The 25,451-nt window shown below is 45.3% G+C and overlaps 1 protein-coding gene across 1 annotated transcript in view; it reads right to left on the bottom strand.

Annotated features, from left to right (window-relative positions):
* ZSWIM6 (zinc finger SWIM-type containing 6) overlaps positions 1 to 25,451 on the bottom strand; it is a 112,518-nt gene that overhangs the window by 28,862 nt on the left and 58,205 nt on the right. Inside the window, exons 3-4 of the mRNA XM_077285943.1 lie at positions 9,281 to 9,429; positions 7,254 to 7,404 (exon numbers count right to left, since the gene is read on the bottom strand). Of these exons, the coding sequence (XP_077142058.1) occupies positions 7,254 to 7,404; positions 9,281 to 9,429 (300 nt within the window). The remainder of the gene's footprint in view (positions 1 to 7,253; positions 7,405 to 9,280; positions 9,430 to 25,451) is intronic.

Genomic DNA, 25,451 nt, shown 5'->3' with positions numbered 1-25,451 from the left:
TGGAAATGACATACTAATTATTGTTTTTTTTATCACTCAGATAGGGTCTATTACTGTGACAAAAATGAACTAATAGGAAAAATCCCTGCTGTTGCCGGCTGCCATTTTTCTTTCAGGAAGAGGGGGAAGAGGGCCGGGAGGACTAGGGGACCTCATTTATCTCTCCTCTGACATGTATATCATTGAAAGAAGAGAGAGAAATGATTTTTAATAGCTGGCACACTTTTTGCATGATCGGAGACCATAAAAACGGGCCCTGGTTGAGTTCTCTAGGGTTTCTGCTACTCCCGGGAGCTGAAACCCCAGAGATTTTCTAACGCGGGGGGGTGCTATAACCTTATTCCCGATCGCAGTTTTAAAACGGCAATGAGGGAATAAGGCTCCTTAACGGTTGCTGGTTTAATGCGTCTCAGTGGTCCTTAAGGGGTTAAAAAGGTATCATAACTAAAAGATTATTTTGTTTCTCTCACGGAGAACAATCTTTTTTCAACTGCCTAATCAAAAATCACACTGGAAAAGAAAAAAATTTTTTTGCAAAGCCTTAAAACAAAAAAGAAAATTTCCAACTGCTCGAGTCCCAGGTCCGCATGTTTCTTACCAACTGAAGAAACAGCAGCTATTATTCCGTTATTGACCAGTGATTGGAGGGGTGGGTGAAGGTCCAATAGGAGCAAAACAAGCACATCGGCCGTGGACATCAATAGAGAAGGGCCACAAGGCAAGGACTCCGCAGATCAGGACTCCGCAGATCAGGACTCCGCAGATCAGGACTCCGCAGATCAGGACTCCGCAGATCAGGACTCCGCAGATCAGGACTCCGCAGATCAGGACTCTGCAGATCAGGACTCCGCAGACCACCAGGATGTCGCAGACCAGGACTCCACAGATCATTCAGGGTAGATGTAGATTGGCCAAGTCTCCATGTTGAGAAACACTTACTGACGTCAGGCCTGAAAACTCTGTTCTCCAAATTAATTTTCAATTAAACTTTGTGGCTTTATTGTTTCAGTCTCCGCTTTATTAAACCATCAGATGAATCAGCGTCCTCCGATAGCCGCACCAATTACAGACTGCGTTCCAGTTGACAAGTATAATGACTCAGTGGTGGCACATGAGAAGGATACAGAGATTGTTTTGCATTACAGGTTAGAAAAAAAGGGTGGGTATTTTTTTCATTTAATTTGTCACTTATCTTTGTCTAAAGGAGACATCTAAATTGCAGCAGAGATTCGAATGGGGCTTTTAGTTTCAATATAATCCTCATATTTAAATGATTGGTAATGGCCCAGTGTTTGAGTGAGCATGCCATTGTCTCGCAGTGATCCCCACTGGTGACTTGTGACATTTGTATTCAGGTCCTACGTTCTCCATCTTGCTAAAGGGCTTCCAATTTCATTTCACAGCCAGGAGCGAGCAGAAAACACCAATTAACTTGCAGATCCCAATTGCTGACAAGAGTCAGCCCTCTTCTCAACGTCTGGCATCTGGTGGAGCTCCGATGTGAGCACAGACCCACACAAGGGCACAAGTCACTTCTTTTTTAATAACCAAGATTAAAAGGAAACATAAAGAAAAGAAAAAGAAAGGCTTGTATTATACTGCGGGGAGCCTTATGGTTTCCTCTTAGTGATAATATATCTATATAATATATCTATATACCATAGATGCATAGAATAATTATCCACTATATCTGTCATTTTATTCAGTGGTTTCTAATGAAACCTTAGATGGTGGTCAGCTGGACGCCACCTACAGATGCACAAAATGGGGAGAGGGTAGTCCGCCGCTGATAAACACTTGAAAATCAACTATGTCTGACCCTGTATGCCTCCGACATCTGCGGTTAGGGGTGTCAGGATACCCGCATACACAGACGATGGCCTTCTACGTGTGGGGTCCTTCAGCCATACATACAATGGCCATCTTATTGGTTGTTGCAGATTATCCTCAGTTAGCCATTGATTGACAATCGCAGTATCGGCAGCAGCCGTGTCCTTCCCATACAACGGACAGGGCAAACAATTATCAACTCGTTAGGTTAAAAAGAGGTTGTTCGAATTTAGTAACATATGGATGCTTCAAAAACAGCACCACACCTGTCTACAGGTTGTGTGGGGTATTGCAGCAAAGATCCACCAAGGACCTAATGTGGTGCAGCTATTGGAGGAAAAACAGGCATATTTGTAATCCCTAACAACCTGATAGAATGACAGATTGGTGGGCAAGGATAGGAGAGGAAGTCCTAAAATCTGTCAGACAGCAATCAGTATGGGAGATACGGGACAGCCATATAGAGGCAACTGCATACATGTGCATGGGAGAGGAGGACGAGGGGCTGGTTGTACACAGGTCTGACAATCTGAGAAGTACAAAACTCCCACTAATCAATTTTAAATAAAATACAATAAACATATTAATAAAATAAAATAAATAAAATTCACACCATTAAAGGGCCACTAGTAAAGGGTCCTTGCATATTGATTTTATATTCCACACTGTTCACCCACCGTGAATATCACATTTCTACACATTATGCACAATGTATGACAACATGCCTTGTAAAAAGCCTATAATTTCCAATATAGATTTATGGAAAGTATGTAAAATACAACAGACAACATCTATGAATAGTCTGACAGCAATTGTTTCTCTGCTGGAATGAAACTGCAATTTCCTTGCCTATTTAGAGAAAAAAAAAAAAGCCAACATTTGCTGATTGTTCTTCCTTTCTGCAGTCTTGACAGAAGGCAGCGCACAGATCGAGAAGACGAATATCCTCTCTGCTGCAGTTTCCGGTCACAAATGTGCTGGATTACCTCCACAGGCCTGTCTCATTCTGGACATCTCTGCCACAAGCTGCCGCCTGTACAGCGATGTACCGTGGCATTCTGTGTGATTGGCACCCGCACCCTCGGAGGCGCAATGAGCAGGAGGAAAACTTTCACATTCTGGACATTTTACTGAAAACTTTCTGGCGGTATAGCTGTTGTGGACATATGGCTGGGATAATAACGGAGTACGATGCGAGTCGCTTGGAAAGTGATGTTCTGCTTTTATAATACAAGAAAACGAGATTCGGCTGCGGGAGAGGAGCGCCATTACCAGAGCTCTGGGTAGATCTTCAGCAAGAGTCCTGGAGGCGGAGTCCCAGTTCAGCAGCGATCACTGCACCAGAGGACGTGATGCAGTTTTAGGACTGGGGTCTCTGCTATTTTGGTAGCCCCATATGAGGTTACCATGTTATAACTTTTGCCAATTATATCCCATCTGGGGTCTGAATACAAGTTTCTCATACCGGTATCTGTAGCTATAAGATTAGAAGGATCTGACAGCAGACAGCAAAGATTACCAGCAACAAACAAAAATTGGATATTTTGCAGTAATGCATGTTCCAAATTTTTGGCCAAAATTATCCAAAACATTAGTTTTCTTCCTCCATGATCTCTAAGCAACATTGGCACAAGTCCAGTGCAGAATTACCAGCAAAGAAAAAACTAGCGAAAGGTTCAACAACCTAAATATCCTGTAAAACTACAACTCCCAACATGTTCTGACAGCCACAAAAGGGAAAAAAATACTCTAATAATATGCCTTCTGATCGCTGGGTATATGATGTCACTCATACAATACAGTGCATTACTTCCACTAGCATTCACTAGAGATTAGTAATTTGATGTGCACAGCCATGGTCCGGCGTTTACTCCAGTCCTCCGTGGCAGATACTGCTCCCTTCTGTGCCCGATATACATGAGGCATCTGGCTTTTACTAGGCCCTGTGCCGCTTGACATACTTGCCGGCCCCATGCCCTTTGACATACTTGCCGGCCCCGCGCCCTTCGATATACTTGCCGGCCCTGCGCCCTTCGACATACTTGCCGGCCCCACGCCCTTCGACATATTTGCGGGCCCCATGCCATGTTGACGTTGTGGGGCTTAGTAGATGTCAAAGACGTCCAGGATGCTGTGCACAGAAGTGAAAGACTGGCTGCAATGTAAGATGTGACTGGACGCTGGACCGGGGCAATGAGAAAGTATCTACCCACTAGTAACCTCGTCCATTACATCTGTGAAGCTTGCATCACAAAATGACCATTATAAGTATGGAGTGCTAGAGACATTTAGTCCCAAAAAAACCAAACCCTACTTTAGTTCACCTTCCCATGAGGTACATCAGTAAGGTCGTCCTCTGGTGCATGTAAAAGTAAAGGGTGGCTGTCATAATTGTCAGGTTACTTCACGATGCCCAACATGGGAGAACTGTCCCGGGAGGTGGCTGGGCATTGAGGAATTACACAGCAGTGGTCTCAGATGTGCCTTCTCCCCCATTTTAGAGCACATTATTATTATGTCTGCACATAACATCCCCCACAGGACTGTGACGCAAAGAAAAAAAAAAATTATTTACCATTGTATGTATGCAGTGCTCCATCCCATGAGGCGACAATGTACACAATACTGGAGGAAGCCGCCACATCTGGCTACGGCGCGGGCGGCACACAATAGTGACAAGCCAAGCAGCCTGTCACAGATCGGAGCGCACACGCAATAATACAAGAACAGTTTATACATTTTGCAGAGTTTACAACAAAATAAAAGGAAAAACTCCGGCCTCTAAGATCGCAGTAACTTGCGTAGACACCACCCCGTCGTTTCTCTAGCTTTGGCCATGTTAACCAAGATATTACTGTCAAAATTACAGTTTAGGCCTCTCACATTACCACAGAACGAGCGCAAGTTATTTTAGGGAAAGAGAAAAGCATCCGTTAAGCATTAAACTGACAGATAAAGCTATACAGACACGTGGACAAATGCAGTCATGAGAAATGTAAGGAAAGGGAAAATGTGTTTTTTTTCCCATTTTTTACACATGGACATATCAAAATATGATCTTTTTAGCTTTATATGCAGTTTGATCTGAGGGTTTTTATGTCATTTCATAACCAGACCGATGCAGTGACGGGGTAAAAAAAAAAAAAAAAAAAGAATTTAATCCATATTGAAAATGACATCCTGGAGTCAAAGTGGTTTCTGCAGCCAAAGGTGAGTGAACCGCACGGGACAACCATAGGACCGCATGAAGATGAGCTATGAGAGGGGCAGTCTCATATTTACAGAGGTATTTGTGACAGGGATATAAGGCCACGTTCTGATTTTGACTTACAAATACTGATGTAAAATACTGACCAAATACTGGAGTGGAACAGTCAGGGAGAAAAGTCTAATAGTAACACGTCACCACTTCTGTATTTATCACCTACTCCTGGTTTTGGCCTACATATGCTGAGGTAAAAAACTCACCAAATACTCAACATGTGAACATGGCCTAAGTGGGAGGTTCGCCAGGTAAACCAACAACTTAAAATAAATAAATAAATAAATAATAATATCTATCCCATGAGTAAGGCCCCCATACTGAGACCAATGTGGTCAAACCCTCCGATACAGACAGCCTAATGTGTATCGTGGTGCAGACCAACCAATGGTCGGGAGAGCGGTCGATCGGACATGTCTGATTTCGGATTGTCGATCACATTCTCTCAGACATAAGGCTTCCTCGTAGGGAACAGAGGAGCGCTTGCCAAAATTTGTGTCTGGTAGTCGGCTGAGATAGCCATCGGCTGAAAATATCAGCCAAAGCATCGAAGGGATGAAGGCCATCAAATGTGTAATAATAGATCTAAGTTGATGTCACGAAGGCTGACAGACCCGAGAAATAGCAATGCCAGGCATTAGAACAAGGGTGCACTAATTTTTTTCCACAGGCAGTTTTAGATCTGTAATAATTAAAATTTTGTATAATTAAAAAAATAAGTTTAAAGTATTATCTCCATAAATCACACATTGCCATGTCCACATGTTAGTCTGTACAGAGCATAGATGGAAAGGGTTTGTCACTTATTAACACAGGCAAAAAAAAAAAAAGTCCAGCAGAGTCCTTCCTCTACAAAGTACAGCCAGTTCCCTCTCCGCCAGTGGTAACAGTGACAGAAAGCCGCTCATGGATCCTCTTAGAGCCAGGACCACGGGCCATTCCCATGGTTCATTTGTCCCAACCACAGGGAGGGGAGGAGAAAAAAAAAGTGAACACACAGTTCCTGCACTGTATGCCAAATAACTCCGACCACTGCCAATTTGGCTGCAAACGTGTTCATTAGAATAGTAAACACATACAAGGGATTAAGGCGACAAAACAGGAATTAAACATCAAGCCAAATACACAAACAGAGAGCAGGCGAGCTGCGGCCAAGGAGCTTACAATGGCAGAGCCATGGTTCATGCCACATAAATAAAAGGGAAGAGACGACCAGGAGAAAAGCTTCACAGCTAATGAGGTGCACAAGACCTTTACTTTATACCATCCACACTGATGGTAGAGGCTCCCCACAAAATCATGGAGGCGGGCATCACTAGAGCTGAAATATGCATTCAAATCTTTATAATATAAAATATATATAGAAAAAAAAGTCACTTGCACAATATCAACATGAAGTTCCAGATCATTAAGGTGGGAAAATGGTTGGTTCAGACCACAAAACCCACATTGGTGTCATATCCAGAGGCCAGAGCATCTTGCCACAAAGAATCCAGAGGACAATGGCCCCCGTTGCACAGAATCCAGAGGCCAGTGCCCCCGGCCGCACAGAATCCAGAAGCCAGCGCTCTCCGCCGCACAGAATCCAGAGGCCAGCGCTCCCCGCCGCACAGAATCCAGAAGCCAGCGCTCCCCGCCGCACAGAATCCAGAAGCCAGCGCTCCCCGCCGCACAGAATCCAGAAGCCAGCGCTCCCCGCCGCACAGAATCCAGAAGCCAGCGCTCCCCGCCGCACAGAATCCAGAAGCCAGCGCTCCCCGCCGCACAGAATCCAGAAGCCAGCGCTCCCCGCTGCACAGAATCCAGAGGCCAGCGCCCCCCGCCTCACAGAATCCAGAGGCCAGCGCCCCCCGCCGCACAGAATCCAGAAGCCAGTGCCCCCCGCCGCACAGAATCCAGAGGCCAGTGCCCCCGGCCGCACAGAATCCAGAAGCCAGCGCTCCCCGCCGCACAGAATCCAGAGGCCAGCGCTCCCCGCCGCACAGAATCCAGAGGAGAGCGCTCCCCGCCGCACAGAATCCAGAGGCCAGTGCCCCCGGCCGCACAGAATCCAGAGGCCAGTGCCCCCGGCCGCACAGAATCCAGAACAATTGTGAAAACCGAACAAACAGAAAAGTTCATCAAATACCCATCTGATCCTAAAATAAAGGGTAATCCATACCTAGCTCATCCCAGAGCTGCCTGTACTTGTCAGTCATCGCAGTGCCTTGTTGTCTCCAGAGCGAAAGACGGGGATCAGCCATGAACTGCTCCGTTATTAAGGTCAACATACGAGCTCCATTGGAGTCCCTCATTTTTAACATCTCCCGTACCTGCCAACAATGAGTGGAATCAGAAAAAATGGCATTAAATTTACAGTATAAAATACAAAATATCAGTTCAAAATATGACAAAATAGGACGACAAAGTATATGTAGTGAGCCACGCGAAAAGCAAGAATATCTAAAATACACAAATCAACAATAAATACAAATTATATATGAATATATTTTATAATATAAAATATATATATAGAAAAAAAATCACTATTCATTTGCAGGCAAGCAAATGAATGTTCATTAGCCCAACCTGTACAGGGCACACCATTCATCTATGTACATTGTGCCGCCCATGCACAGAGCTGCACACATACATCTGGCCTTCAGGGGGCGACCTTGCAAGGCACTTCAGCGCTCTGCAGTGACTCAGAAATGGATGTCAGATGGGAATGGTCAGGCCTGAGACATGGGGTTTCCTCTAAGTATACATTCCAAGCAAGGCACCAATGCAAAATGTAATGGCTGGGGAAAAGAAAAAAAGCTCCCAAATGGCCCTTATGGGCAAGTATTATATCTGATGGATCTCCAAATGTATACCAGCAGAGTGCGCGCCTGGAAGCGGAAATATGGAATTTATAGATCTAAAGAAGATGAAATTACAGTCACATTCCTTTAATCCGGCATTAATGGGAACGGAATTAGATGTTCACGGATTTGCACCAAACATCCTCAACAGTTTACAGTACAATGGGGAGGACGAAATCCCATTCACATGATGCAGAATAAAAAGAAAGCGGCACAAAATAAGAGCATGGTGTGGATTTCTAATCTCTGCAGCCTCCAAATTCATCTGCGGATTTTCCACACAATGTTTAGTAATAGAGTATTTAATCACTGCACTCGTACAAATTGAGGAATTTTGCTTCTAGTGAAAAATTTAATACAGGTGGCAGGTGAACGGACAGGCAAATTAACGTTTCGGCCAGTCAATGGCCTTGATCACAATGCCGCTGCAAACGATCAAAAAAACTACAATAAATGACAAAATACAGTAGCTAATACATCAAATAATATACATATATACAATATCGAAAACGTCCTGAAAAAGGAAAAGAATTGTTCCAAATATAGGTGCAAGTTACCAACAAGGATATATTTCTTTTATATACATATATGGAATATAAAGACATCCATATATGTATATAAAAGAAATCTATCCTTGTTGGCAACCTGCACCTATGCGCCTATATTTGGAACAATTTTTTTCCTTTTTCAGGACATGTTTTCGATACTGTATATATGTGAATATGTATATTATTTGATGTATTATCTACTGTATTTTGTCATTTATTGTAGTTTTTTTGATCTTTTGCAGCGGCATTGTGATCAAGGCCATTAACTGGCCGAAACGTTAATTTGCCTGTCAGTTCACCTGCCACCTGTATTAAATTTTTCACTTGAAGCAAAATTCCCCAATTTGTACGAGTGCAGTGATTAAATACTCTATTGTTTATGGGACCATCGGCTCCGTTCACTAGCACCGTCATATCCATAAGAATCGAGTGCTAGCCTTCTGCCTTTTTACAGTGCTTAGTAATGGTGCCACCAGATCAGCAACAAAATCTGTGTCCACATAAGCCAAGTGTCCTGTGCTATATACAAACAGGTCTGATACATGCCAGCACTAAATCTTCGGGGGGTTGTTTTTGGAGATTGTCAGTGTCGGATAATTTATGATCTCTGATTGTCTGCAGAAATCCAAATATCCCAATGAATATTCAATATTAATGTTCACATGAGCTGTGTCCATCCAGGGACAGATTACTTCACATGAGGGGAGCTGGATAAGGATGGGCACAGCCCCCACTAGCCGTGCACACTTTATATACCCCTATGCTTTTAGCGTCCTCGTCATATAATAAAGTCATACCTTGGCAAAAAGCAAGTTGAGCTGCTTTCCTGATCCATGGTAACCACCCTGGGAGAGGAATAGCTTGACCTGTTCCTGGACCTGTTCTTCATCCAGATGCCAGCAATTCTCATCATCTATGCTGGCGCCGGCTGTCGGGTCTGGAGCACCTGTTCACATGGAAAGACAGCTGTATATTAATGCACAGGACATGGGCAGATAGGCGGGCGGTGGTCTGCTCTGTGCAAGGAGATCCTGCAGATTAAAAAGCTGCCATGAATCAGGGTTAACAGTGACCACTTTCTACATTCTGATCATACCCGTCATTTCTACTGAAGGGGTCCGGGCCCCTGAGGGGATTACAAGACACGACTGCATTTACCGTAGGAGCAAGACGAAATATATGTGTAGGTTGATCCAAGAAATAAATGCCTATATTTAAAATTACACAAGTTAGTATTGTACAAACAGGTGGTCATTGCTGAGGCCGGCTGCATGCATTCAACGGCTGTCGGACGAACGATGAATTGGCCGGCAGCCATCTCCCGACTCCTCCATACACAGGAGCCATCGTTCAGAGTGCCCGTCTTCTCTATGAGAAAGTTGCATGTCAACCCTTATCCCTGGGAGAGCGATATGATCGGCAGTCCGAAATCAGACATGCCCGATAGACATCTCCCCCGACTATCAGTGAGCTGGTGCCCCTATACAAAGACCATGGGCTGAACCTGTCCGCGAATTCAGCTAATATCAACGTGTATGTGGGCCTGTACAGTCCCTGACCCCAATGGGGCTCACAATCACAGGATCCCCATCTCAGACACAAAAGGCGATCTGTGTGTTTTGCGGGTGTCAAAGCCAAGTGCATTTGCTACGGGTTCTCCATGATCAGTACATAAGCACAGTCCAATATGTCCAGATCACCCGCGGATCTGCTGACCAGAACCTTGCCTTACATATGCTTAAGACTATTCAGTAAGTCAAGAGACTCCCGGACGGTCCAGACATGGCAGACTGTACTTTGACAGTGAAACCGGCCTGAGCTCAATCACTGACATCGGGATTTAACATGCGCTGGGCAGAAGCCCCTCATTAATCCTGCCCATCGGCGCCAGTCACGTGATCGTGGGCTGCCGATGGGTTGTCATAAATTTCCTGTAAACGCTGGCCCGTGGCCAGTGTTCATAGGAATTTCTGCATTACTCACTCAAGCCCTGCTATGTGTAGCACAAGAGGTCGGAAAACCTAGGGAAACTAGTCAGTGAGAAGAAAAAAAAAAAAAGTGAGCATTTTTTTTTAAATATGGAAAAACAAAAAAGTTCTTTTTGCCCCATTGCACATAAAACAAATTAAAAAAAACACATACAAATGCCAGAATTACGTTTTTTTGGCTGCCACAGCACTGCAATAACAGGCGATCAAATCATTGTATCTGCCCCAAAATGGTGTCAATAAAAACATAAACGCAGGGACAAAAAAATAAGCCCTCACCCAGCCCCAGATCCCGAAAAATGAAAATGCTACGGGTTTGGAAAATTGCGACATAAGCCAATATTTTTTAACCACCTAAAATAAAAAAAATAAATAAAAAACGACTTGCTTGGTATCTGCATACTTGTACCGACCTGCAAAATCTTACTGCCAGGTCTGTTTTACCATACAGCGAACACTGTAAGTGTTCTATTATCTTTGCAGTTTCACATTGGTGATACATTGGTGTCGGGCAAAAGTGCAACTCGTCCTGAAAAAAACAAGCCCTCATACTGCTATAGTGAGGGGAAAAATAGAAAAAAGTTATGGCTCTTGGAAGGGAAGGAAAAAAAACAAATGTGCAAAAAATGGAAAATTGCCAGGTCATAAAGGGGTTAAAGAGAACCCATCAGCATGATTTTATCATCACTTCGTGGTTCTACTGTAGTCAGCAATTTAAGTTTCCAGGCGCTGAGATTTTGCTGCACAGGGGCCGGACCGTGCACCGGGGCTTCTACTAAGCTCCGTGTCCCTCATATACACTACTACTAAGCTCCGTGTCCCTCATATACACTACTACTAAGCTCCGTGTCCCTCATATACACTACTACTAAGCTCCATGTCCCTCATATACACTACTACTAAGCTCCGTGTCCCTCATATACACTACTACTAAGCTCCGTGTCCCTCATACACACTACTACTAAGCTCCGTGTCCCTCATATACACTACTACTAAGCTCCGTGTCCCTCATATACACTACTACTAAGCTCCATGTCCCTCATATACACTACTACTAAGCTCCATGTCCCCCATATACACTACTAATAAGCTCCATGTCCCCCATATACACTACTAAGCTCCGTGTCCCTCATATACACTACTACTAAGCTCCGTGTCCCTCATATACACTACTACTAAGCTCCGTGTCCCTCATATACACTACTACTAAGCTCCGTGTCCCTCATATACACTACTACTAAGCTCCGTGTCCCCCATATACACTACTACTAATAAGCTCCATGTCCCCCATATACACTACTACTAAGCTCCGTGTCCCCCATATACACTACTACTAAGCTCCGTGTCCCCCATATACACTACTACTAATAAGCTCCATGTCCCCCATATACACTACTACTAAGCTCCGTGTCCCCCATATACACTACTACTAAGCTCCGTGTCCCTCATATACACTACTACTAAGCTCCATGTCCCCCATATACACTACTACTAATAAGCTCCATGTCCCCCATATACACTACTACTAAGCTCCGTGTCCCCCATATACACTACTACTAAGCTCCGTGTCCCTCATATACACTACTACTAAGCTCCGTGTCCCTCATATACACTACTACTAAGCTCCGTGTCCCTCATATACACTACTACTAAGCTCCGTGTCCCTCATATACACTACTACTAAGCTCCGTGTCCCTCATATACACTACTACTAAGCTCCATGTCCCCCATATACACTACTACTAATAAGCTCCATGTCCCCCATATACACTACTACTAAGCTCCGTGTCCCCCATATACACTACTACTAAGCTCCGTGTCCCTCATATACACTACTACTAAGCTCCATGTCCCTCATATACACTACTACTAAGCTCCGTGTCCCTCATATACACTACTACTAAGCTCCGTGTCCCTCATATACACTACTACTAAGCTCCGTGTCCCTCATATACACTACTACTAAGCTCCGTGTCCCTCATATACACTACTACTAAGCTCCATGTCCCTCATATACACTACTACTAAGCTCCATGTCCCCCATATACACTACTACTAATAAGCTCCATGTCCCCCATATACACTACTACTAAGCTCCACATCCCCATATACACTACTACTAAGCTCCACGTCCCCATATACACTACTACTAAGCTCCACGTCCCCCATATACACTACTATTAAGCTCCACATCCCCATATACACTACTACTAAGCTCCGTGTCCCCCATATACACTACTACTAAGCTCCATGTCCTCATCTACACTACTACTAAGCTCCATGTCCTCATCTACACTACTACTAAGCTCCGTGTCCCCCATACACACTACTACTAAGCTCCATGTCCCCCATATACACTACTATTACTAAGCTCCATGTCCCCCATATACACTACTACTAAGCTCCATGTCCCCATATACACTACTACTAAGCTCCAAGTCCCCCATATATACTACTACTAAGCTCCATGTACCCATATACACTACTACTAAGCTCCACGTCCCCATATACACTACTACTAAGCTCCATGTCCCCCATATACACTACTATTAAGCTCCACATCCCCATATACACTACTACTAAGCTCCATGTCCCCCATATACACTACTACTAAGCTCCATGTCCCCCATATATACTACTACTAAGCTCCACATCCCCATATACACTACTACTAAGCTCCATGTCCTCCATATATACTACTACTAAGCTCCATGTCCCCCATATACACTACTATTACTAAGCTCCATGTCCCCCATATATACTACTACTAAGCTCCACATCCCCATATACACTACTACTAAGCTCCATGTCCTCCATATATACTACTACTAAGCTCCATGTCCCCCATATACACTACTATTACTAAGCTCCATGTCCCCCATATATACTACTACTAAGCTCCATGTCCCTCATATACACTACTACTATGCTCCATGTCCCCATATACACTACTAATAAGCTCCATGTCCCCATATACACTACTAATAAGCTCCATGTCCCCCATATACACTACTAATAAGCTGTGTCCCCCATATACACTACTAATAAGTTCCATGTCCCCTATATACACTACTACGAAGCTCCATGTCCCCTATATACACCACTAAGCTCCATGTCCCCCATATACACTACTACTAAGCTCCGTGTCCCCATATGCACTACTAATAAGCTCCATATCCCCATATACACTACTACTATGCTCCATGTCCCCCATATACACTACTTGTAAGCTCTATGTCCCCCATATACACTACTAATAAGCTCTATGTCCCCCATATGCACTACTAATAAGCTCCATATCCCCATATACACTACTAATAAGCTCTATGTCCCCCATATACACTACTAAAAGCAATATGTCCCCCATATGCACTACTACTAAGCTCTGTGTCCCCCATATACACTACTAAAAGCAATATGTCCCCCATATGCACTAATACTAAGCTCTGTGTCCCCCATATACACTACTACTAAGCTCCGTGTCCCCCATACACACTACTACTAAGCTCCGTGTCCCCCATATACACTACTACTAAGCTCCATGTCCTCATCTACACTACTACTAAGCTCCATGTCCTCATCTACACTACTACTAAGCTCCGTGTCCCCCATACACACTACTACTAAGCTCCATGTCCCCCATATACACTACTACTAAGCTCCATGTCCCTCATATACACTACTACTAAGCTCCGTGTCCCCCATATACACTACTACTAAGCTCCATGTCCTCATCTACACTACTACTAAGCTCCATGTCCTCATCTACACTACACTGCATATACACCAATGCAAATATTATTTGAGAGACACCACACTAATGGTTAATCATGCAAGATTGTTGTTTTATTCAACACAACTCAATATAGGAAACACATGGGTGCAATATACAAACATAAGGAAAAGCGACCAAATCTAGTAACAAAACATGGACGTTTCGACTCTCCCGAGTCTTAATCATACCATCGCTTGGTATGTAGATAAGAATGCCTAAGTGAAGCAAATCCTTAGTTTTTTAGAAACATGGGTAGCGCTAGTTGATGGTGAGGTAGTGTTTAGCCCACGGTGGTTAGTTGTCATGTGTGTTGGACCTGTGAACTGCGTCTTGATAAGCAGCCGGCTGCAGCAAGGCGCCGGAGCGCCGCTTTTCAAGACGCAGTTCACAGGTCCCACACACATGACAACTAACCACCGTGGGCTAAACACTACCTCACCATCAACTAGCGCTACCCATGTTTCTAAAAAACTAAGGATTTGCTTCACTTAGGCATTCTTATCTACATACCAAGCGATGGTATGATTAAGACTCGGGAGAGTCGAAACGTCCATGTTTTGTTACTAGATTTGATCGCTTTTCCTTATGTTTGTATATTGCACCCATGTGTTTCCTATATTGAGTTGTGTTGAATAAAACTCACACTATCTTGCATGATTAACCATTAGAGTGTGCGGTGTCTCTCAAATAATATTTGTACTGGGACCTTTCTGGTCTGTGACACCTGCACCTCGCCCTAAATTGACTGAGTGCACACCATTATCCCTTATCTTATACACCAATGCAGACACTTGAGGCTCCACTGTAACAGACCACAACTCTAGTTCAGACATAGAAATATTAAGTGTCAGTTAATAAAATTTAGAAGACCGCTAGAAAGCAAAAAAGTCAGATGAATAAAACTAAACACAAAATAATAGTTACTATGGAAACACATAGATCTGGATAGGAGCTGTGGGCACAAAACGATAAAATAAGTTTAAATCACAACAGTTTTCGGATTAGCTTTACAATTGTATTTCTGATGCAGTAAATGACATTTTCTTTTACTACCAAGACTGAGCGATGTGGAAGGTGGGGAATATGATGGCCTACAGACGGCCCCTCGCAGGGTTGTACAAACACGGAGCCCTGAGACGCACTACTCCTGATGCTCTCAGCGATTCATCTTCTATGCCGGGTTCAGATGACGGGACTCCTTCCCGACTCCTCTTCTAAAGGTTGCAGATAGCACACAGGAGGAAAGCTCGGCTCTGCTGGATGAGGCAGCTGTTGTCAGCGTATGTTTCTAATATCATCTTGCACAGATTCCTAAATGTTTCATAACTGGGGATCTGATCTTCCCGCACGGCGAAGGCGGCTGGCGAAAAATCATTTGTTTTCCGGACAAGATTTGCCATTCAATTATTATAGGAATGTACAACACGCTCCCACTGATTGACCCACATAGGCTCTCAGCACTTACACATTTATGCTACAATTTAACCTGCTGCTGCCAGGTATAAAACTAATCAAGAATCTGGTCAAATAAGAGCGCCGAGTCCTTACAGAGGCCCATCAATAATCACTATGGAACCCAGGAACCCACCAAATTAGCCCTGAAGGCCCCCAGATACTCTGTGCTGAAAACACTTACTCCCTACATCAGTGATGGGCAAGCTTTTGAGCTTGGTGTGTCAAAATTCGCCAAAAAACCGAACATAACTTGGGTGGTGTGTCACCTTGATAAAAAAAACATAATTTTGCGACATGTATAGTTTAAATAACAAATATGTATAATTATAATTAACTTACTTGCTTAGTGACTTCTTTGTTCATCTGTCAGTTGGTTTCTTTTGTTGGTCTTGCTATTATTTAACTTGTGTGGGGTGCCGTGAACTAAGATGATGGGTTTCCCCTGTACACTAATGCTGGGGTGCAGGGCAGATGATGGGTCCCCCCTGTACACTGATGCTGGGGTGCAGGGCAGATGATGGGTCTCCCCTGTACACTAATGCTGGGGTGCAGGGCAGATGATGGGTCCCTCCTGTACACTGATGCTGTGGTGCAGGGCAGATGATGGGTCTCCCCTGTACACTAATGCTGGGGTGCAGGGCAGATGATGGGTCCCTCCTGTACACTGATGCTGGGGTGCAGGGCAGATGATGGGTCTCCCCTGTACACTAATGCTGGGGTGCAGGGCAGATGATGGGTCCCTCCTGTACACTGATGCTGGGGTGCAGGGCAGATGTTGGGTCCCACCTGTACACTGATGCTGGGGTGCAGGGCAGATGATGGGTCCCACCGGTACACTGATGCTGGGGTGCAGGGCAGATGTTAGGTCCCACCTGTACACTGATGCTGGGGTGCAGGGCAGATGATGGGTCCCACCTGTACACTGATGCTGGGGTGCAGGGCAGATGATGGGTCCCACCTGTACACTGATGCTGGGGTGCAGGGCAGATGATGGGTCCCACCTGTACACTGATGCTGGGGTGCAGGGCAGATGTTGGGTCCCACCTGTACACTGATGCTGGGGTGCAGGGCAGATGATGGGTCTCCCCTGTACACTAATGCTGGGGTGCAGGGCAGATGATGGGTCCCTCCTGTACACTGATGCTGGGGTGCAGGGCAGATGTTGGGTCCCACCTGTACACTGATGCTGGGGTGCAGGGCAGATGATGGGTCCCACCTGTACACTGATGCTGGGGTGCAGGGCAGATGTTGGGTCCCACCTGTACACTGATGCTGGGGTGCAGGGCAGATGATGGGTCCCACCTGTACACTGATGCTGGGGTGCAGGGCAGATGATGGGTCTCCCCTGTACACTAATGCTGGGGTGCAGGGCAGATGATGGGTCCCTCCTGTACACTGATGCTGGGGTGCAGGGCAGATGTTGGGTCCCACCTGTACACTGATGCTGGGGTGCAGGGCAGATGATGGGTCCCACCTGTACACTGATGCTGGGGTGCAGGGCAGATGTTGGGTCCCACCTGTACACTGATGCTGGGGTGCAGGGCAGATGATGGCTCCCTCCTGTACACTGATGCTGGGGTGCAGGGCAGATGCTAATCACTAGCTTATAATTATAAGTGTCCTGTGACTGTCCAGGACATTAGTGAAAATACTGTGATTTTCTCCCTCCGGCCCTTGGTGTACTCTACAATACCCCCAGTCATTCTAGTGGCGGCACCAGGGGCAGTGTGCGACAATGGCAGGTGCCCTCCATACATAGCGTGTGATGAGCTCCTCTGAGGATTTTTGTTCACTTCCTTTCCTCTGAACTGGCCTGGGATCGCTTCCTCGGAGCACACGTAGCTCCGTCAGTAATGGCTCAAGTGTGTGTGTTTCCCCCCCGGGAGGGGGTTGGGAGCGTGAGCCGTGGCCAGAGTCCGCCTGCTTCCTCCTGCCACTGGGAGGCCATGCATTGCTGGCTGCGGTGACGGAGAGTGAAGCGCGATGAGCAGCTCTCCACGGCTCCGCTCCGTGCTCTCCGCCGGCCGTGCTCTGCAGCAGGCTGCCCCCCTCCGCTGTGCAGCCAGCCTTCCTGTCCCGCCGCCGACCTCCTGCTCCTGCCGCCCAAACAACAGAGCTCCGGCGCAGAGCGTCTAGGCCTGGGACTTCCGGGAGCTGCGCCGGGTCTACCGGAAGTCCCAGGCCTAGACGCTCTGCGCCAGAGCTCTGTTGTTTCGGCCTACAGGCCTCCTGCATGGCATCCGATCCGATAAAAAAATCGGAACGGCTTGCCATGCAATTTAAGGATGCAATTTCTATGGGGCCGCGGCCGGTGGCCGCGTGTCACTGAAAATGACTACGCGTGTCAGCACTGACACGCGTGTCATAGGTTCGCCATCACTGCCCTACATCAACACTGTCATAATTACAGGGTTATCCCCAAAATACTTCGGTTATTTCCCATCCTGAGGATAGGGGATAATTTACTGATCGTTGAGGGTCTGAGCGCTTGGAACCCCTAAGATCCAGAGACCGGGGCTGTGGAAACTGAGCAGGGCTATCATGAATGGCGGAGGGTCGAGCAGATGCAGCTCCGCTATATGCAACATCAGGATCTGCAGAGCCCCAAGATCTGCATCATTGGAGGTCCACGCGGTCTGACCCCCAACAATCCGTACATTTTCCCCTATGCTACAGATTATAACTTAAAGGGTTACTCACAAAAATATCTCTCAATTTGCTACTATGGAGAGAAGTTAGATAGGGGGTTATTTGGTGCGTGACCACAGATGGGGGGTTATTTGGTGCGTGACCACAGATGGGGGGGTTATTTGGTGCGTGACCACAGATGGGGGGGTTATTTGGTGTGTGACCACAGATGAGGGGTTATTTGGTGCGTGACCACAGATGGGGTTTATTTGGTGCGTGACCACAGATGGGGGGTTATTTGGTGCGTGACCATAGATGGGGGGTTATTTGGTGCGTGACCATAGATGGGGTTATTTGGTGCGTGACCACAGATGGGGGGTTATTTGGTGCGTGACCATAGATGGGGGGTTATTTGGTGCGTGACCACAGATGGGGGGGGTTATTTGGTGCGTGACCATAGATGGGGGGTTATTTGGTGCGTGACCATAGATGGGGTTATTTGGTGCGTGACCACAGATGGGGGGTTATTTGGTGCGTGACCATAGATGGGGGGTTATTTGGTGCGTGACCATAGATGGGGTTATTTGGTGCGTGACCACAGATGGGGGGTTATTTGGTGCGTGACCATAGATGGGGGGTTATCTGGTGTGTGACCATAGATGGGGGGTTATTTGGTGCATGACCATATAGATGGGGAGTTATTTGGTGCGTGACCATATAGATGGGGGGGGGTTATTTGGTGCGTGACCATAGATGGGGGGGTTATTTGGTGCGTGACCATAGATGGGGGGGTTATTTGGTGCGTGACCATAGATGGGGGGTTATTTGGCGTGTGACCACAGATGAGGGGTTATTTGGCGTGTGACCACAGACGGGGGGTTATTTGGCGTGTGACCACAGATGAGGGGTTATTTGGTGCGTGACCACAGATGGGGGGTTATTTGGTGCGTGACCACAGACAGGGGGCTATTTGGTGCGTGACCATAGATGGGGGTTATTTGGTATGTGTGACCACAAATGGTGGGCTATTTGGCGTGTGACCACAGATGGGGGTTATTTGGCGTGTGACCACAGATGGGGGTTATTTGGTGCGTGACCATAGATGGGGAGTTATTTAATGCGTGACCATAGATGGGGAGTTATTTAATGCGTGACCATACATGGGGGCTTATTTGTACTCTATAGAGCGGCCAATCTCACCAGTTCTTTGCTGCTCTACAGAAGGGACATCATCGCTGAAGACCATAACAGCCACCGGGAGCCGATTCGGAAATTCAGCATTGGACCATGGGAGGAGGAGTGCAGCACTGGGATTTCCATGTAAGTGAATAAGACGTCTGAATAAGGCTTTACTATGACGTTAGCATATAGTGTGACAAGTCTTGATGATGATCTTACATTATAAACATCTCTTGTTTCTTGATTAATTTTGCAGTGCTAACAATCACCCAATTAACAAGAAAAATGCACATTCAAAATCGGATGAAATGAGCTTTCGAGCAGCATAAAAAAAATAATCGTTCTAGGCGGCGAATCGTCAACAGAAATGGCACTGCCGAGAATCATGGCGGAGCGATCTACTGCAGATCGCTCAGTGGGTGCCCTTTCCTTCGGTCCGCAGCCGTTTGGTAAAAGGTTACTGATCGGCGGCCATATCGTGCCCCCGGTCTGGGTGAGCGGACCCTTACTTTTATAGTCATTTTGTGGCCATTATAAAGCGCCACATAGATGATCATCATTGGTAGTGTTGAGAAATCTACAAAGAATGTCAGCTGGAGAGATCAGTAAACAGCAGCGGGCTGGACAGATCAGTAAACAGCAGCGGGCTGGAGAGATCAGTAAACAGCAGCGGGCTGGACAGATCAGTAAACAGCAGCGGGCTGGACAGATCAGTAAACAGCAGAGGGCTGGACAGATCAGTAAACAGCAGAGGGCTGGACAGATCAGTAAACAGCAGCGAGCTGGACAGATCAGTAAACAGCAGCGAGCTGGACAGATCAGTAAACAGCAGCGGGCTGGACAGATCAGTAAACAGCAGCGAGCTGGATAGATCAGTAAACAGCAGCAGGTCTGAGTCTCCCTGGTACAATGTATGCTCGCATAGTAAACCTGTTGGTTGCTGCAATCAGAAACAAACTTGCTGGAGATCTGTTGTGTGAGATCTGTTGTGTGGGGGAGACCACGTCAGGGCCAGCCGCGCTCCGGTGGATTACTGGGGTTCGCTACATGGTTTAGTGGCGCTTCTACCACACACCTGTGCCTACTGCGCTCTCATCACATACCTGAGCGCTGAGCTCACCAGCCTGGAGCCATGTTCCTAACAAAGAGCGACTGTTCAGCCAAACAAGCAGCTCCTCTTGTTGTCAGGACATTCTTCCAGACATATTAGCTCCCCCTCATTCATCGGTGAATGTAAAGTACACAGCCTGGGTGTGGAAAATAATCCACCATAATATAAGCGCAATGAGTATTCTAGAGTAAATCTAAAGAAATCGGTGCACCTGCACAAGGATCACTTAAAAGGATTGTCGTCCCCCCCATCCTGTATGGTGATGGCAGATCGCTCGGATATGCAACCACTTTATCATTGTGGGGGTCCGAACAGGGAAGAACAGAAGCAGCCTTCATTCTCAGGTGCAGGAGAGACCCAGAGGGCATCCCCCACCAATCAGTAGTGATGAATATCCTTCTGATTTACCATTTTACAAGATGAGAAGAAAAAAAAAAAAAAAGTGAATGGTCCTTTTGATGCAGATTCCTCACAAACTTAAAGGGAATCTGCCAGCAAGTTTTTGCTTCTTCATCTGAGAGATCCCAGCGATGTGTCTGGGTGCAGCAGCTGTGATACAATCAGTTTTTCAAGAGCTAAGTAAGCTGTCCCCGCCCCCACCAGGCTCTCTGTGTACACGGTCTATTGACAGTGAGCTGCTTATCACAGGAGGAGGTGTGGTCAGACCAGGGCTCACACGCGCAGTAGTCCAGGCAGTGATCATTTCCTGGTGATAAAACATTCAATGTATTGAAAAAGCAGCACAGAGACCAATAAGTGACACATTCCAGACATCTGTGTCTCTGCCCTTAGATTACATAGCAAAAACCTGCTGACAGATTTCCTTAAAAGAGAACCAGTCATTGAGATTTTATACCCCAAAAGAATGGCATGTATATAGTCGTGCTGAGTAAATCCTTACCTTCCATGGAGAAATTCGTTTTGCAGTTTAGAAAAATTCATAGCTGAAATTGTATGCCAAGAAGCTGCAAGTGCAGTGGGTGGGGTTTGCACTTGCAGCTCTCCTGCCCCCTGTCCAATTAATAGGTAACTCATATTTTAGTGATACGTCAGTCATTAAAAAAAGAAAAAACAAAACAAAAACCACACACCGGCTCACTACAATACAAGAAGAAACACTTGTAAATTGAAAGACTGTTGGTGCTCGGATCCTTGAGGACGCCGGCCTTAAGTAGTCAATAGGAAAAATAGAAAGCTGTAATTGGGCACCAATGAAAATATTACAAAAATTCTAACATTTTATTCAAAACTTCATTAAAAAATAAATAAAATAATAATAATAGATAAAGCAAGAATTCCAGGACAAAGTGAAATCTTCCGTGTTTCAGATAGTAAAGTCCTTACTGATACTCATCATTTGTAGGTGATTCCAACAAAAATACCTGTTCACTGTCCAATTTTGAATAAAATTTGTAATATTTTCCAGGTGCCGGATTACAGCTCCGACACGTCAGTCAGACAGGAGGCCGAGGATGGGGACCAGGCAGGAGAGCTGCACACTCAGCCCCCGCCCATAGCACTTGCAGCTTTTTAGCCTACAAAGTTCAACTATGGATTTCTCTAAAAACGACAAAACGAATCTCTACAAGAAAGGTCAGGATCTAATCCGAATTTATGCACTTTTATATTCATGCCATTCGTTTCAGGTATAAAAACTCAATGACAGGCTCTCTTTAACGAGAACAAGTCACCAAGTGAAGAGGAGACAGGTTTTGCCCTTTTATTCCCACTGTACCCCTGAGTGGGTCACATCCGCAATAAAAGAAAAAAAAAATTAAAATATCACCGTAATAAAAACACCTCCAATTTTTACGCCTTAAGTGGATTTTATCTTAAAACCTCTACAACAAAAAATTCTAAAAAAGGAATGTACCCACTCCCACTTGTGTCAAAAAGCTGGAAAAAAACATTAAAAACACAACACTGTTACAGAGGACATGTCACCAGTGGCCAGTTTTGCTCTTATTTTAATCCCATTGCTCCCCTGAACAAAAAAATATATACAGTACAGACCAAAAGTTTGGATACACCTTCTCATTTAAATATTTTTCTGTATTTTCAGAACTATGAAAATTGTACATTCCCACTGAAGGCTTCAAAACTATGAATTAACACATGTGGAATTATATACTTCACAAAAAAGTGTGAAACAACTGAAAATATGTCTTATATTCTAGGTTCTTCAAAGTAGCCACCTTTTGCTTTGATGACTGCTTTGCACACTCTTGGCATTCTCTTGATGAGCTTCAAGAAGTAGTCACCGGGAATGGTTTTCACTTCACAGGTGTGCCCTGTCAGGTTTAATAAGTGGGATTTCTTGCCTTATAAATGGGGTTGGGACCATCCGTTGTGTTGAGCAGAAGTCTGGTGGATACACAGCTGATATTCCTACTGAATAGACTGTTCGAATTTGTATTATGGCAAGAAAAAGCAGCTAAGTAAAGAAAAACGAGTGGCCATCATTACTTTAAGAGATGAAGGTCAGTCAGTCCGAAAAATTGGGAAAACTTTGAAAGGGTCCCCAAGTGCAGTGGCAAAAACCATCAAGCGCTACAAAGAAACTGGCTCACATGAGGACCGCCCCAGGAAAGGAAGACCACGAGTCACCTCTGCTTCTGAGGATAAGTTTATCAGAGTCACCAGCCTCAGAAATCGCAGGTTAACAGCAGCTCAGATTAGAGACCAGGTCAATGCCACACAGAGTTCTAGCAGCAGACACATCTCTACAACATCTGTTAAGAGGAGACTTTGTGCAGCAGGCCTTCATGGTAAAATAGCTGCTAGGAAACTACTCCTAAGGACAGGCAACAAGCAGAAGAGACTTGTTTGGGCTAAAGAACACAAGGAATGGACATTAGACCAGTGGAAATGGGTGCTTTGGTCGGATGAGTCCAAATTTGAGATCTTTGGTTCCAACCACAGTGTCATTGTGCGACGCAGAAAAGGTGAATGGATGGACTCTACATGCCTGGTTCCCACCGTGAAGCATGGAGGAGGTGTGATGGTGTGGGGGTGCTTTGCTGGTGACACTGTTGGGGATTTATTCAAAATTGAAGGCATACTGAACCAGCATGGCTACCACAGCATCTTGCAGCGGCATGCTATTCCATCCGGTTTGCGTTTAGTTGGACCATCATTTAATTTTTCAACAGGACAATGACCACAAACACACCTCCAGGCTGTGTAAGGGCTTTTCGACCAAGAAGGAGAGTGATGGGGTGCTACACCAGATGACATGGCCTCCACAGTCACCAGACCTGAACCCAATCGAGATGGTTTGGGGTGAGCTGGACAGCAGAGTGAAGGCAAAAGGGCCAACAAGTGCTAAGCATCTCTGGGAACTTCTTCAAGAGAATGCCAAGAGTGTGCAAAGCAGTCATCAAAGCAAAAGGTGGCTACTTTGAAGAACCTAGACTATAAGACATTTTCAGTTGTTTCACACTTTTTTGTGAAGTATATAATTCCACATGCGTTAATTGATAGTTTTGGTGCCTTCAGTGTGAATGTACAATTTTCATAGTCATGAAAATACAAAAAAAAAAAAAAAAAAAAAAAAAAAAAAAAAACCTTTAAATGAGAGGGTGTGTCCAAACGTTTGGTCTGTACGGTATACACCGTACATTCACACAAATACACCCCGCATCAGTGCTACCGCCAATAAAAGCCTGTGGGGACAGGTTACTTAAAACAGTGAGTATGATATGGACTAGTATCACAGATATTGTGGCAGCTACTCCGCCTGTGGACGCTTCATAACCATCTTGGACGACCCCTCTATACCCAATTCGGATGATGTAAATGTCTACATTCTCCAATGCAATCGCTTCGGAGTAGTCTTTTTTTTTTTCTAAAAAGGAGAAAGCACATGGTTCTTTTTTCCTCTCTTTTTTTAATAGAATTCCCTATTTAATCTCTTTTTTTCACGATTCTTTTGTGCATGTAAATATGCCCAGTAGGGGGCGCATACTATCAGCAGGATGGCCGCTATTCTCTATAACACAGGAACCTGGCTGCTTTCGAAAACTAAAATTGTGGTGGAAAACACCTAACCAGTCAGCTGTACATAAAGCACAAACTCCATATATTGCTTAGAACTTACATAGGTGACCCTAGGAAGACCCCAGTAACAATGGCCGCAGCCCTAGCATTTATGTGCCCAGAGTTTGGACCGTGAATGCCAAGACAATAGGCTGAAATTAATGCTGCTCAATATTACATTTTATATTATTAATTGTATCACTTAGCATTGCGCAGAATTAAGTATGCCGACATCCCCTATGTACACCATACGAGCCCATACATACATATATATATATATACATACATACACAGCGAGCCCCACATAGCTTCTTATATGCAGAATCAACCCTAAATGGCCCCCTAGAGTATGAGAGCCACAAAGGCCCCCTATATACTGTACGAGACCCACATTGCCCCCTATAGAGAGCCCCCAATTCTTATATGCAGCATCAACCCTACATAGCCCGTATATACAGTATGAGGCCCCACACAGCCCCTATATACAGAAAGAGGACCCACACAGCCCCTTTACAGTAAAAGCCCCACATAGCCACCCCATACAGTTTGAGCCCGACATAGCTTCTTATTCAAAGCATCAACCTCACATAGCCTCCCTATATAGAGTATGAGACTCCACATAGCCCTATATATACAGTAAGGCCCTCTACATAGCCTCCTGTATACAGTAAGAGCCTGTACATAGTCTCCTAAATACAGTAAGAGCCTGTACATAGCCTCTTATATACAGCATGAGCTCTCACATAGCATCCTATATACAGGATGAGCAGCCACAGCCTCCTGCATACAGTAAG

Source organism: Ranitomeya variabilis, chromosome 1 (genome assembly GCF_051348905.1).
Source record: "Ranitomeya variabilis isolate aRanVar5 chromosome 1, aRanVar5.hap1, whole genome shotgun sequence".
In the NCBI taxonomy this organism is placed as follows: Eukaryota; Metazoa; Chordata; class Amphibia; order Anura; family Dendrobatidae; genus Ranitomeya; species Ranitomeya variabilis.
The sequence above is the reverse complement of the archived record's forward strand: the minus strand, read 5'-3'. Positions and strand labels throughout refer to the sequence as shown.